Below are 14,209 nucleotides of genomic sequence, written 5' to 3'. Positions count from 1 at the left end.
GTGTTTATATCGGCAATTAGGGCGCCCTGTCATACTTGGAGGGCGCCTCAAATCACGTAGGCAAAACAATAAAATGAGAAGTGTTGAGCTTTCCCGTCAGCAAGAAAACATTGATTCTTGTGGGGTCGGGGCCATCTCGACATACTTTTGTATTTCATTTAGGCTAAGAAATCACTGAGACGAAGAAATACAGGATCCTATTCAAATGTTTTCCCTCTCTTTTTCAACCTGAGGTACTGCATAAACATAAATGTGATCTGCTGCTTTCATTTTCCCATTCGTCGATTCTTTCCTCTAGTACCTTGAATGGAGCACTGGTGGAATTGTTCCTGTTAAAAGCGAACCTTTCTTCAAGTGACAGCATGGCATATACTTTGTGTTCTATGTTTACCAATCGTGCTTCTCTTATGTATACTATGTCCGAAGCTGCTCGTTATACCTACACGATTTTTAGGGAAAAAATAATTAATCTCACTGTGTTGCACTATACTGTCCAACGCAACAGCAGTAGGAAAAATCACTTCTGGGAGCGCAGTTGTCGTTTTGTAATCTCGAATGCATAAAGAACATCAAGAGCTTGTGAGCCCATGGCATACTGCCACACCCGGCGCGCGTGGTGCGTGTAAGGAACAGTCTTATGTAGCGCAGTTGCACGTTGGCGCCACCTACTGGTTGACGCGTTGGGTAGCAATGCACAAGGTAGATAATGCTTGGGATATTCCGCCCCTGACTTCAACCATGGCTGGCAATATATGTGCTGCCCGGAAGCAAACCAGATTCGCTGATCGTCGACGCTCAATATTTTCGAGCCAAATAGTCTTCTCTCCCTCCCCCCTCCCTCCCTCTCTCCCTCCCTCTCTATCTCTCTCTCTCTCTCTCTCTCTCTCTCTCTCTATATATATATATATATATATATATATATATATATATATATATATATATATATATATATATATATATATATATATATATCTCGGACACACTGTTACGAGTAACAACGTTCACATGCTCGATCAAGCCCAGTAGCTGCCTAAACATGGGAAACATATTCTGATCTACCGCATTCCGGTTAGTGTAACCATGCTCTCCTACGTATACATCGGTCTAGCAATATCCCTTTCTAGACAGAAGTGCAGCATGGCAAGGCTTCTACGAAACAATTGGGTATTTACGGACAATTTATCATTTTGTGCCTGGCAAGCCATGCTGTCCTAACGGTTTAAGGCGCTTGCATTACAATGTCGCCTCATAAAAATGTCTGAAATAGCAGAAAAAGAGGCATTGATTTCTTTTGGTCTTTGTTTGTAACCGGACCTTCGGGCTGCAATGCCGCAAGTAACGTGTTCAGATCTTCTCCTCTCATTAAATGAAAAAGTTTATTCTGTTTTTGTTATCATGACATTGACTTACATGTATGCGTTCTCTTTTGGTACGGTGACTGGACTCGTGATAACCGGGGTGGTTCATAACTAGAGCATGGCTTCGGCACTTCCGGAATTTGAACGACGTGAAAACCGCTAGTGATGGGCAGATGACCTTTCAAAAAGATATTGGCGCAGCTTGTACTAGTGGTGCAGGGCTTGAGAAACAGCCGAGCCGGCGGCGCACATCCCTTCGTCGGGGTCCCAGCTGTAGCACATTACATTGATTTCCGAACTTGCCGCTGAATGTTCTCCATAAGTGGCAGGCCCGGATCGTTTTGTCCGTACCCTTTCACATCTCTCGCTAAGTGGACCGTGTTAGCACGCACCAGAACCCTCAGCAACCGGCTTCGCGAGCTCGGCTTCTGCAGCGTGAACTCGGCGGCTGTGCTCACCACTACAGGCGCGAACGCACGTGAATTGGTGAGTAGAACAGCACGAACGCTGGCAAAAGTGTTCTAAAAGGTCGAACTGGCCGACGCAGAGCCAACCTCACGAGGCGCACGGTGACGTGCGCTCGGTATTTTTCGTCCGTATTTTTTTTGCGAGCTTCGAACATTGCACCAGCCCACGCTCAAGCCTGGCAGACGTTGGGCGCAAGATGGCGCCCGGCACGTGAGCGTGCAGGAGGCTCACACTCACGTGTACTCAGTCTTCTTTCTTAGTAGTTTTTCTCGTAACGTTATACGGCGCAGCTAAAAGGTTTAAACAGCTCTTCTGGTAAAAAATGACACCTCAAATAACCGCGTTGTGTGCAGTGTAAATGATTTCCAAGCCGCTAACAGTGGCGCAATGTGCCTGCAGCAAGCGGAGTTGGAGCAAGGAACACCACCACTATGCCCTGTATAAGAATTTGTTGAGGAAAAATTTAGCAAGTGGCTCGCTGCCCTAGGTATTAGGGCAACATAAAAATTGCCTTTCTGACACGTTCTGCGGGGCATAAATCGATGCTGTTTGGTTCGGAGTGAAAGGTTGCTTTTTTTAATAGGAAATTAGCCAATGCTTTTAGATAATTCTAACTACCATTTTAAATAGTAATATTCATAAGGTGTTGTATAAAAATTTCAATCAAGACGAAGAAGTGGTATAGTTTGCACGGTGTAAACTTGAAGTGTTGGTTGTGGTGCAGGGTGTCCAGATTTTTAATGCCCTTTTTGCGTCATAACAGGCAGCGTATTTGAAGAATATATCAATAATTCTAATAGTGTATGTTATATTAATCCACAGCAACGGTCTGAAGATGTATTTGGAGGTAGGTGGATAAACGTTCAGGCAGTCCTACTGAATATCTGTCCATGGACCCCGTCCGACAGGAAGCAGAATTTGGGCTCTTTGCTTTGAACCTAGTACGCCTTAAAAAACGGTTACCAACTAAGTAGTTAGGTCATTGTTTCAGTATGACCTTCAGACGATCTTTCCTAAGAATAGACAACATAATTCGAAGCGGAATATCAATGTCCCAGCGAAACAGCGGGGCGCACAAAGTTCCTGATGATTCCTCTGACTTTTAGTGGGTGTAGCAAGACTGCAGTGCATGGTCTTTGAGTCACCCGTAAAAAATTGCTGTGCTTGAGCATGGCTTAACCCTAGTGGATGGCGCAATCTTCACTGCCGCTGTACGAGTGACCGGAGCTGGATGTTCGTATTCCTAGTTCGTACACGTCCCTGCTCCGCACGTGGCCTCCTGGCCTTCTTCCGTGGCGCGCGCTTATCGCTGCGGCCTCCTCGGCTTCTTCTGCTAGGTGGCGACACTTATCCCGCGCACTTCTCTGTTCCCTACAAGCCTATCTCGCCCCTGCCGCCTATCTCTCCCTCCTTCGGGCCGCTGCTCCGTGCCGGGCACTTCAGAAAGGCGGTGTGGTTTGACCTCTAGCTCTCAAGTTCAAAACTGGTGACCCCGCGATGACTTCCCGAGGTCGCGTAGCATAGCTTTCGCTACAAAAATGGGGCGACGACATGGGCCGACGAGCTTTATTAGACCCACTAATCGCAGCTACCGAGACTGTCACGTCACCAGATGACGTGATGCGGTGAGTTCTGTAAATTCTTTAAGGGCACGTCACTGTATATTGGGCTTTCCTGTTGACGAAGTTTATTAAATGCCCTTGGCTATAAATTAAACTTCTTTGCTATTCTAATGTAACCACCTTTTAATAAACCAAACATGTATATTGTTTTCCTGCTCCTGTTAAGAGTGACATGCACTGAGTTCAATATGAGGTATTAGAATAGGCGGAATCTGAGCTAGTTGGATCATACTTGAATTGATACTGGTCAGATTAAATTTAACTGGGTACGCAGACAATGACAACAAACGAAGAACAAGCGCTGGCACTACCAACTGAATTTTATTACACCTCCCCTTGTACATTTATACTCTCTAGCCACGTGGTCCCGGAGAAACATTGCGCAGAAATGTGTGCAGGGGGGGTGTGTACAGGCTACCGTTATCGTGCGGGAAAAGCTACATTGGCCAGACCGGCCGTTGTATCAATGACCGAGTTCGAGAACACAAGGCCAAGGCGTCAACAAAAAGTCTCCCGTCAGGACATTTGGCCACGCACCTCCGAGATTGCCCCAAGTGTGAAGCTGACTTCAATGGTGTCATTAGACTCATTACCATGCATAAAAACAACGATAGGCTGGCGCGTGAGATCATCGAAGCTATGGAAATTGAAGAGGGCGCCGACGATTGTATCAGTACTGCGTCGGTTTCGCTAACCGATAAAAAAAATTACCCCACCTTCCCGCGAGGGGAACCCTGTGGACATGCGACGCATCTTGGGGGTTCACTTGGTGTTTCCGTTGGGTTGATTCTCTAATTGCGTGAAACGTGTGAGGAACGCGCATGATGTATTCTTTATTTCTTTGGCCGTTGCTGGAACGACCGCGGCTATGACGCAACACAATCCAACATAATCCACTTTAATCCAATCCAATCCAATCCAATCTAATCCAAGCCAAACCAAGCCAAGCCAAGCCAACCCAATCGAATCAAATCCAATGCCCCTCGCGAGAGAGTGTTCGCTATCGGAGAGGAGAGGGGGCGAGCGGCGGAGAGCGCAGCTCGCGCGGCGAGGAGAATGGGGGAGGGGTGTAGACGGACAACAACACCGTATGGAGGGACAAGTCGAGTGAATGAGATGCAGTCGCATCTAAAACTATTTCTGCGCAATATTGCTCCGGGACCACGTGGGTAGAGGGTATAAATGTACAAGGGGAGGCGTAATAAAATTCAGTTGGTAGTGTCAGCGCTTGTGCTTCGTTTCTTGTCATTGTCTGCGTACCCAGTTAAATTTAGGCTGACCAGTATCAATTCAATATGAGGTACCTAACTGCTTCGACATTGGAGATTTGCCTGGAATAAAACTTTGCAGTTTACTGGCTATTGCCGGCGAACAATCTCCCTCAAAGTTTTCAAATTGACAATTGTTCATGACCTAAACAACGTTGTCTGAGAATTGAATGTTGGAGATGTTATCGCAGTGGGCATGAATTTCAGCCCAGCAGTATTTTCAATCCCTGGTAACTTCAGCGTAACCGAATTTCACTCCACGCGTGTGCGGTCGTCAATCAAGTTTTCGCATGTTGGATGGTTTCGAAAGCACAAAGTGTGGAAACTTTAGCCTCATAAATTTAGTTTTCCTTAAACGGCAATGGACGTGAAAACCAAAAGCTTCCGTTTATTTAGACATGGCAGCGCGTGAATTATTCCCCCGAGCTTTGCATTAAATCCGGTGCGCTCCACTCCGGCGCGCTTAAAGCCAGGTGTCGCATCGTCGTTTTGGATCACCAAAGTCGGAATTCTTTCTTGAAACGGCAACAAACATATGCACAGCACCAAAATTCTCCCAATATTTTCCGCGAATAACTGTTCTTCGCAGTAATAATGATGCAATACACATGACAAAAAAACTCCCCCCACCTCCCCGAAGGGGATCGTGTGGAAATGCGAATGCATTGGGTGCACCGATGAGTGCGCTGCGGCAAGCAGTAACGGAGAGAGGCGTGCGCTCCACTGCATTTATATACATTTTCCGCGCGCAGCGAACGGAGAGAGGGTACGCGGAGAGGAGAGAGAGACCCGCGCAACACGCCCTCCCGCCGAGCTCCGCGATGCGAGCGCCCTCGCACGCCCGAGCGCGCTCCTCCTCTCCACTCACTCTCCGCTACTCCGCCCGAGCTCCGCGATGCGAGCGCCCTCACACGCCCGAGCGCGCTCCTCCTCTCCCCTTGTCCTCCGCTACTCCCGCCCGAGCTACCACCTGCTCCGGTTGCTAGGCGCGCCACAGCTGTTGCTAGGGGCGAGGAGGAGCGCGGAGAGATAACTCCTGCGGGCGCACGCCGACGGAGCACGACAACCCCCGACTAAGAAATGCATTCGATGCTCACAGAAGAGGGGGTAGTGTAGCGGTGTCTATTGTTACAGTGGCGACGCGGTCAATCCCGCTAATGGTAGCGCGAGACTGGACTGGACGAAGAGAAGGACGAAGGTCTCTTGCTGGTGCTCTTGCTGTAACGGCGCGGGTCCGCCACGCCGAGACGACGACGACGACGACGAAGGCAGAACTACGAGGCGCGCGCTCACGTGCGCTCGCGCTGGAGGAATGCAGGCGCACGCCGACGGAGCACGACAACCCCCCACTAAGAAATGCATTCGCATTTAAAAAAATGGCTCCAATCCACGGTGTGAAGGTGGTCGGAAAGCAAACGTATAAACGACACCCACAACAGTTTCCCATGCCACGCCACTTCAATTCACACACGTGGCTTTACAAAGAGTGAACCCAGAGATTCTGCCTGCCGTTACCTAGAATTCGCAGGGGCGGCGTCCCGAACTCAGAAGCGTCTGTCACAACCGGGCTAGAGCAGCGAACGCCGCCGCTGTAGCCCGGACGTGCATCGGCAAAAAGAAAACGGCGAGGAGCGTCACTCGAAGGGTGAGACAGAGGAACCTAGCCAACCCGATGTGCTAGCTCGGGGCTACATCACCATCCAACACAAGCGCGTACACCAAAACAATTCGGCATGTGGACTTATAGTGATTCCCATGTATACCGATTTAACTAGTTAGTTTAGTAAGTTTGAGAATGTCGAGAAAGCTAAAGGAACTCTTATAATCGCAATTTATCAGAACCAGTTGCCCCTTTCGCCTTTGGTAATACCTGTTAAAACACAACCGAATTGATGTTCACCAATTTATAAAACAGAGTCCCATTCGTGGCAAGCAGTGCGCTAAAGGTACTGTATGTTCAGCTGTAAGATGTCTGTATGTGGTCTCTACATTTTGCTCTCGTGCCTTGCAAACCAATCTTTAACGTATCTGTGCTGTGCGACTACTTAAGTTTAGAGTTTCTTATTCTGCATGCCATGAACGACCCATTGGCTGGTAGAGGTAGAAAGCTTTGCTTTAATAAGCATAAACTTTCACTTCCTGTCCGCAGTTATCGCTACATATAACTCAGTGCATTGCGGTTGCTTGTTCTTTTTTTAGGAGAGCCAGCGGATATATCCCTCTGTGCCTGTGGTCGCGAGGACGTGCACAGAGCCATTTACCTTAGGTAAGCCTTGAAAACTTCTATTATTTGTGGCAGCTATGGAAAATCTGAAAGCCCCGCCGCTTCTGAAAAGCAACAAACCGGTCCTAGACATGTCCATGTGCAAGTGAAATGAAAATTGTTGAGGTAATATGCCTGATCCACCGTTAAAGTTGCACCGGTAGAGTAAGGAAAATACCTATTTTGGGGTGACTATGGGCACTTAGTATCACTTTGTAGCAGAACCCTCCTATGTACAAGATTTGAAGGAATAATCATTTACTGCAACCGCTATAGAAAATGTTTAACATTTCACATACGAATTAAATGCATGTCAACGTGCCGGACGAACTTGGTTATTTACTTATGTGGAGTTTGGGAACCAGAAAAAATGGAATGAATAAGTTTATACTATAGAAAAGTAGCCCAATCGCCTGTGTTGGATGTTATCAGCAGTGCTACCGGCAAAAAACAACCACCAAGCATGCACTGGCTAGTGTTGGCAGTATTTTGTAAGATTAGTTTCCTGAACACTTTTTACAATACAGTGTGCATTCACGCGAGTGGTTGCAGTGTGGTAAATAAGTTGAATCAGGAAGAGTGTTCATTCAGTGACGACAAATAAATGGTTCCATAGCTTGGCTTTCTTCAACATTTTATTGGAATAACGGTCAATGACAAGAACACATAAAACAGCAAAATAAAGCGTTACACATAGTATTATAGGCCTTATAACTCTGAATGACACCTGCCGTTCTAATACACCGGTAGGTGCGCATGCAGTTTAAAAGTTTACTCAAGCAGTAGCTCTTAGTTTGCATAATTCAAGATATCTTGTTGCAGTTGAATTTATAAATTTCTGAAACGTCGTGTTAAACACTTGAAGGTGGAGTCACACTGCCCAAAGGGTCGGTCGTCCAGATTATCTCCTTCTTCCTGCACCGTGACCCAACGGCATTTCCGAAGCCAGAAGAGTTTCATCCCGAAAGATTCCTACCGGAGAACGCGAAGGGACGACATCCCTATGCTTACGTTCCTTTCTCGGCGGGACCTCGAAACTGCATTGGTAAGTACTGCCTTCAGTTTGTCGCTTTTTACAACCACCAACACCTTTATTTATTAAAAGCTCCGAATGATTGGTCCAAATGGGTAGCCGCTTAAGGCCGAAATACAAAAATATTTTCACATTTTCGAATTGCCCTGGCAAATAGTGAAGCTCGTCCTAATGCCAGGCACCCAGCTACTGATGCCCGTCCCGTTTCCAAGCTGCTTACGTTATGCGCCCTTGAGGATGCTTACCTGCTAGCGCAATGCAACATCGTAAGAGGTGATTTGCTTCCAGATGATCCGTAATGGATCATTCCGCAGGATAGAGAGCTAGTGCCGCTCGGTCGGCTCGGTGCACATAGGGCTAGCGCTGACGCAGCCGGCGCGCCGCCTCAGCGGATCGGTGCAGAATGTCTTACTGGGAGGAAGGATATCCCACCTGTTTCCTGCCTATGATTACCTCTCAGGTGTGACCCTTTGTATCGCGATTAAAAGTGTAAACATTCTCCAAGTTATAGCTTGACGGAGTGGGATATTTGCGAAGGTACATACTACAGCCAGCGTTCTGTGCATTCCCTCATAAACGGATGGTGAAATGGAGTGACGTACTCATATGTGTGCCTGAAGCAAACGTCAACACTTTTTTAATACTGTGAAGTAGAAGCAGGACAAAAATGAGACGAGCGATGAGGTGGGCTGAGGCGATCTACTTACATTATTTACAGGGTGGTGGTGGTGGTGGTACCAATGAAATGGCTCATACCCACTCAGCGGGATTTGCCAGGAAGTGGTAGCCTTACCGAAATAAATTTTGTAGTTTTTGAAGTAAATAAAAACATTGAAATACTAGAATAGATTAGCAGATGATGACTAGCGAAATAAAAACAAAAATATTACGGAAAGAAATAAAACAAAGGTAAAACAGGACACCATTGAATAAAAATTAGGAAGTAAGAATAGAATGTGGTACAGACGAAACAGTGAGCTAGGCACTCATAGGCTCGACAAGGGAATCCAGCAGGGCCAAATAATATCTAACACGCCAGACGGCCTGATTCTAAGATGAATGGGTGTAACGCACGGCAAAGATCCCCGTGGTAGAATCCCAGTTCTTTCGCACCGAATGACAAAATCAGTGTAGGAGACAGCGGGAGGTTTAGCCGGTTGCAGGTGCTTTCTAAATATCTTCGTCTTATAGAGGAGAACCGTCGGCAGGAGAAGAAGGAATGGTCTATTGTTTCTGGTTCATTGCAGAAGGCACATAGCGGCGAGGGGACCAGATTAGAGCGGTGCAAGTAGTAATTTGAATTTGGCACGCGACAGCGAAAGCTAATGAGAATGAGTTCGCAATCTCGCGACTGGCTTATGCTGCACTTCCATGAGTACCGGAGGTGCCAGAGCTCCGAGTCTTCTTAAAGGGACACTGAAGTGAATTTGTCAAGCTCCCGTTTTTGCTTGCACTGCGTAGACTGGCTCAAATTAGCACACTTTTCATCGTTTATCCGGTTGACAAATCGGTAATTATTTTACAAAGCGCGAAAGAAGAAAAACTACCATGCGCGGTTTGCGGCGGCCGCACCAACTAAGGCTGTGACGTTGGGAGGAGGGTCGCCGTGATTGGACGATGCCCAAGGTTAGCAATCAAACAACTTTCGGTTTCGGTTTCGGTTCTGTAAAACATAACCAATGGCGTTGTTGGATGTGCATTCTCAATATCTCAGTAATCATCGTACCACGCTTCTGCCATGTTGTCGGCAGTAAAATGCACAAGATAAGCCTCCCAGGATGGCTTGTAGTCGTAGCATTCACTAGCCGAGACCTACGCAGTGCATGAACGCCCTCCGCGTACCCGCATACGCCCAAATGTCATGCGCTTTTCCCCCATATTTGGAGCTTGCCTCCCTCATGCCTGTATCGTAAAAAGCGTGTTCGCACCAGGCCAAGGGTCTGTTCATTCTGGCCTGTGCCCACTGCCTGCAAGCAGTCGGTGCTTATGGCAACAGCACGCCAACGAGAACTCGCTAGCGCGCCAGTGCCAGCCTGCGCGCGTTTTGTGAACTAGTTCGTGTAGCCATGAACGTTGCGGCCCAAAAAAAGGTGAACTCAATATAGAAAACATCGGCGGAAAACGAAAAAGTTAACTTACAAAAAAAAAAGCACGTACCCGCGGGGATTCGAACTCGTGACTTGTAAAACATTTGCGGTGACATACCTAGCGCACCAGAGCACTGAGCCACGGAGCGGGACGCGGAAGCTGTGCTAATATAGGGTATATATTGTACAACCGGTTTACACTTTTATTTAGTTTTGGCATTTCAAGCAGCTTAGGTGACTATTTGTTGTACTGCGATCGTGCAGTAAGCGTCGCCCGAGTTTCCACAGTAGCTCACGTCTAGCAATTGCATTTCGTAGACGGAAAAGCGTTCGCAGATGCGTAGTCGTGCTGCTGACCGCTGTGCTTGTTCGCCCAGCGCAAAAAAGTGCTTCCCGCGCCCTAGTTTTACGCTGTACGGTAAAAATATCAGTTGATTTTATTTCCTTAGTACCTATATTGACTTCGCTGACTCTTCTCCCGCCTTCAAGAGGCCTTATATTTTCCTACTGGCGTACCAGTCAGCGAAGCGTCGCATGTGCGCTTGTGCAGCGCTTGTGTGAAGCGACCTTGACTTGGAGCTAGATACAGTGTACAAACAAACCAAGTAAAGAAAGGCACATTCTTCCATTCACAAACGTGTCCTGGCTTCGTTTCAACTAAGCGAACGAATTGCGACCAAGCAATTTTTTTTAACCTCCTTGATTTAACCTCCGCCGGCGGCCGGCGGACGAAACGCTGGGCCGACTGACTCTGTCGGCCGGGGAGCCGTGCAGTAGCGCAGCCGTGGCGCAGCCAATTGCCAGCTCATCCCCTCCTGACGTCACACGAAAACGCCACAGAAAATGGGCGAGCGTAAAGACAGGAGGACAGCATTTTCGAATTAGTTTTTCTACTAAATAAAATCGCGTAAACGCGCCTAGAGTGGTCGAAACATGACCTGGGGACTCCGGACTACAATTTGCGCTAGTAATCCCGCAATGTTTACATATCACTTCAGTGTCCCTTTAAGTAGAGTCAGCCATGCTTCGAAGTAAGCCCAGCCTACGAAAGCCAGCCTACGAAAGCCAGCCGGAGTTATGAGAGTAATGGGCGGTAGAACTTGCACTTCTGGACCGCCCAATGCCATTCCCGGCAGAGTATCCGCCGATTTATTAAGCCAGCTGCCTGCAGGTCCAGGTGCTCAAACCAAACGAAGTTCACGGAGGGAGGAAAGCGATGAAGAAGCAATGGCTCAACGTAGAGGGGATAAAGTTGAGGAAGTAAGTGCAGAACAAACAGAAAATGACTCCGTGAGAATTATTGCCTGTCGTTTCGAAAAATCAAGCTTACGTAGGGCAAATACTATTGCGAGAAATTACATGCCGGACATGACCATGCTCGCGCCAGGTACGCCGCCACTTAGTCGTCGTCGTCGTTCTTGAGTCAAGGCGCTCTTCGGCATTACCCACCTGACTCCCGTAACGTCACTCCTCTCCCTTCGCCGGGTCGAGAATGACCGGAGGACGAGGCGAGGTCATGATTTCGATGCGGAGAAGCAATGCGATTAAAACATACAGTGAAGATGTGCCTGCCGCCCCAAAAATGACTATGATGTCCTCGATGATGCCTTGCTCCGCAAGAGCGATGGCTCAAAGGCAGAGGCGAGCAGTCTGATGTACTCGAATCAAGTCGGACGACAGGGCTGGGGACGCGGCATCCCCGTTTGGTCAGTCCCCTCTTGTCACGGGTGCGTTTGAGAAGTTGGTCGCGCGTTGGGAACACTGGGCGGGGTGCCTGTAGGAATGTTGGTCACGGAGGGCTAGGGCTGCCCAAGGTAGTCCACGCGCCACCGACAACTGCGCCTCGCCCGAGGCGGGCCGGGTGCAGACGGCCTCAGGGGTGCAGATGGCCGGGAGGTGGCCTCAGTTTTATTCCGTCCTGTTATGTATGGCTCAACCGTCAGCAGAATTTACGGAAGCGACTTGCGTCAGATTCACGGTGCGCGGTTCAGTAAAACCACCGCTTAACTTACGGATACACTTCAGGTAGAAGCAATAATAACACATTCGCCACCTAACTACAACAAACTCGAAAACAACATTATAGTTCATATGTAGAGCGTGGTATCCTGGTATTGTAATCGATTATCTACAGCCCTCCACTGTTCATCTTGACAGCAATGTTTGTATTCCGCGGTGACATTCTGTACCGTTGCTTTATCTGTTCTCACGGGCCTTATCCCATAGTCGTACTACCTCTGCACCGAAGCTCCACTGTGACCTAGCTAGCTGCTTCACTCCATGCCAACAGCCTGACACCAGGGCATTTGTATTGCTTTTGAACCTGTACGCCGCCGTTAATTTTGGGACTGACCAGTAACATTGCGTCCGCCAGTGCGTCGGTGCTTGTGACCACTGGTAGCGCTGAAGACACCTGCGGGTTAGAGTTCCTGTATATGCTCCCTACGGGAGCACCCGTAGGGAGCATATACAGGAACTCTACTGCGGGTCAACTCTATTCTCTTGACAATCCAATAAATTTTTTTAGCGCGCAGAACTTTGGCGCCTGCTACTGCATTTTAACTGCGGCGTTGTTCTTCTTACCGAGCGAACGAAGCGAGAAACGAAGAAAACGGCGAAGTGTGGCGAAAGTGCGAGGGGGAGGGCGGTATGCCGAAGCGGCGCTGCGAGATACTCCCCGGCGCCGACGAATGGACAAAGTGTGAGGGGGAGTTAGTGAGACATGCTTGGTGGTGGCGAAGCGCTGCGAGGTTACGCATAGCAACCCCTGACGTCGTGCGCTGGACGATTCCGCGTTGACTTTCTGAGAAGCAGTTGGCGGTCCCTTCCCGAGACGGAGATTGCGATGACTTCCTGAGATGCAGTTCACGCCGCCGACGCATGGGCTAAACATCGCTTATATTTGCGAGGGAGGTTCTGACACGGTTTACAACAACATGCTCGGTGGCGGCGACGCGCTGCGAGTTCGCGGCAAAGTAGCGTGCGCGGCCATGCGTTCGCTCATCCTGTGATCCCTAACGGAGGTGCAGCAAGTATTCATTGTGACTGAGAAGACTGCTCTTCGCGCTGAGCACAAATTTTGCATTAGGGTAGATAGAATTCATCATCCATTTCTTCGATGTTGGTCTGGTCTCTTGTGGCCATCATGATATCAAGTATGGCATCCTTAGACTGGTTACTGCAGTAGAGTGGCTTTCCAAAGGGAAGGCGTCAGCCTACGTTTCAAGGATAAAACTTTCTGCTGGTGCCAAACGTAATAAACAAAAAAGAATACATTTTCCGGAAAGACCCTAGAAGACGCCTTGCTTACGTGTTTACTTATATATACGGGTATGTACATCGCCCTCAGGGGCATTATTGTAGGAAGAGAATAAGCAATGCAATACAAAAGACTCGGCATATTGTTAGACGATTCTAAAATTTTAGTGCCTTCAACACAGTAGTTCTAATTTCTTACTGTCATAATTAGGTTGTAACCGAAGGTTGCTGACATGGATTCACTGCTGTTTTTCTTTCTCCATTACACCACAGGTCAGAAATTCGCCCTCGCCGAAGAGAAGATAGTACTCGCCAACATACTGCGCCATTTCAAGATCAAGTCTCTGGAACAGCGGGACAAGGTGGAACTTGTAGCCGAGATTGTACTGAGACCTCGCAGTGGCCTTAAGATCCAGTTTACTCCGCGATGATCGCCCTTCCACAAAAACGCATTTTTTCCAACTCATTCAGGTCTTCTGGATATGCATTGCGTGGATGACACACTTCAGGCCTTCAAATAAATTCGTTTTTTCATCACCCAAGTGCAAGGCCTCATGGAAATTCTCTTGGCTTTCCAGTAATGCGCAACGCAGGAACCACATGCTCGAGATTATTGTTTCGAACATGCACACCAGTTCACTGTGCTTTGGAGCTCGGCTTAAGGGTGCTGTATTTATGTCTATTGTTTCTAACTACGTACGTCTCTAAGTGGAGTCACCACGCCGTTACAAAGAACAGGAGACGCCTTCTTTCACGGAATCCACGTAAATGTCCTGATGTACATTAAGCATTCAAAAATAGAATTTGCCTGTGCATGCTTGTAAGGTAAAGCGGTGCCAGGAAGAAAATGTA

At 48.1% G+C, this 14,209-nt stretch overlaps 1 protein-coding gene across 1 annotated transcript in view; it reads left to right on the top strand.

Moving 5' to 3' along the window:
• The window catches only part of LOC144153965 (cytochrome P450 4c3-like), a 37,576-nt gene extending 23,681 nt beyond the window's left edge, over positions 1-13,895 (top strand). Inside the window, exons 10-12 of the mRNA XM_077685766.1 lie at positions 6,916-6,982; positions 7,845-8,024; positions 13,631-13,895. Coding sequence (XP_077541892.1) covers positions 6,916-6,982; positions 7,845-8,024; positions 13,631-13,788 — 405 coding nt within the window. The 3' untranslated portion in view covers positions 13,789-13,895. The remainder of the gene's footprint in view (positions 1-6,915; positions 6,983-7,844; positions 8,025-13,630) is intronic.
• Positions 13,896-14,209: the final 314 nt, after the last annotated feature.

The sequence above is a fragment of the Haemaphysalis longicornis genome, unplaced genomic scaffold (genome assembly GCF_048455015.1).
Source record: "Haemaphysalis longicornis isolate Haplotype H1 unplaced genomic scaffold, Haemaphysalis longicornis Haplotype H1 scaffold_9, whole genome shotgun sequence".
Lineage (NCBI taxonomy): Eukaryota > Metazoa > Arthropoda > Arachnida > Ixodida > Ixodidae > Haemaphysalis > Haemaphysalis longicornis.
This window is presented reverse-complemented; position numbering and strand designations above follow the sequence as displayed.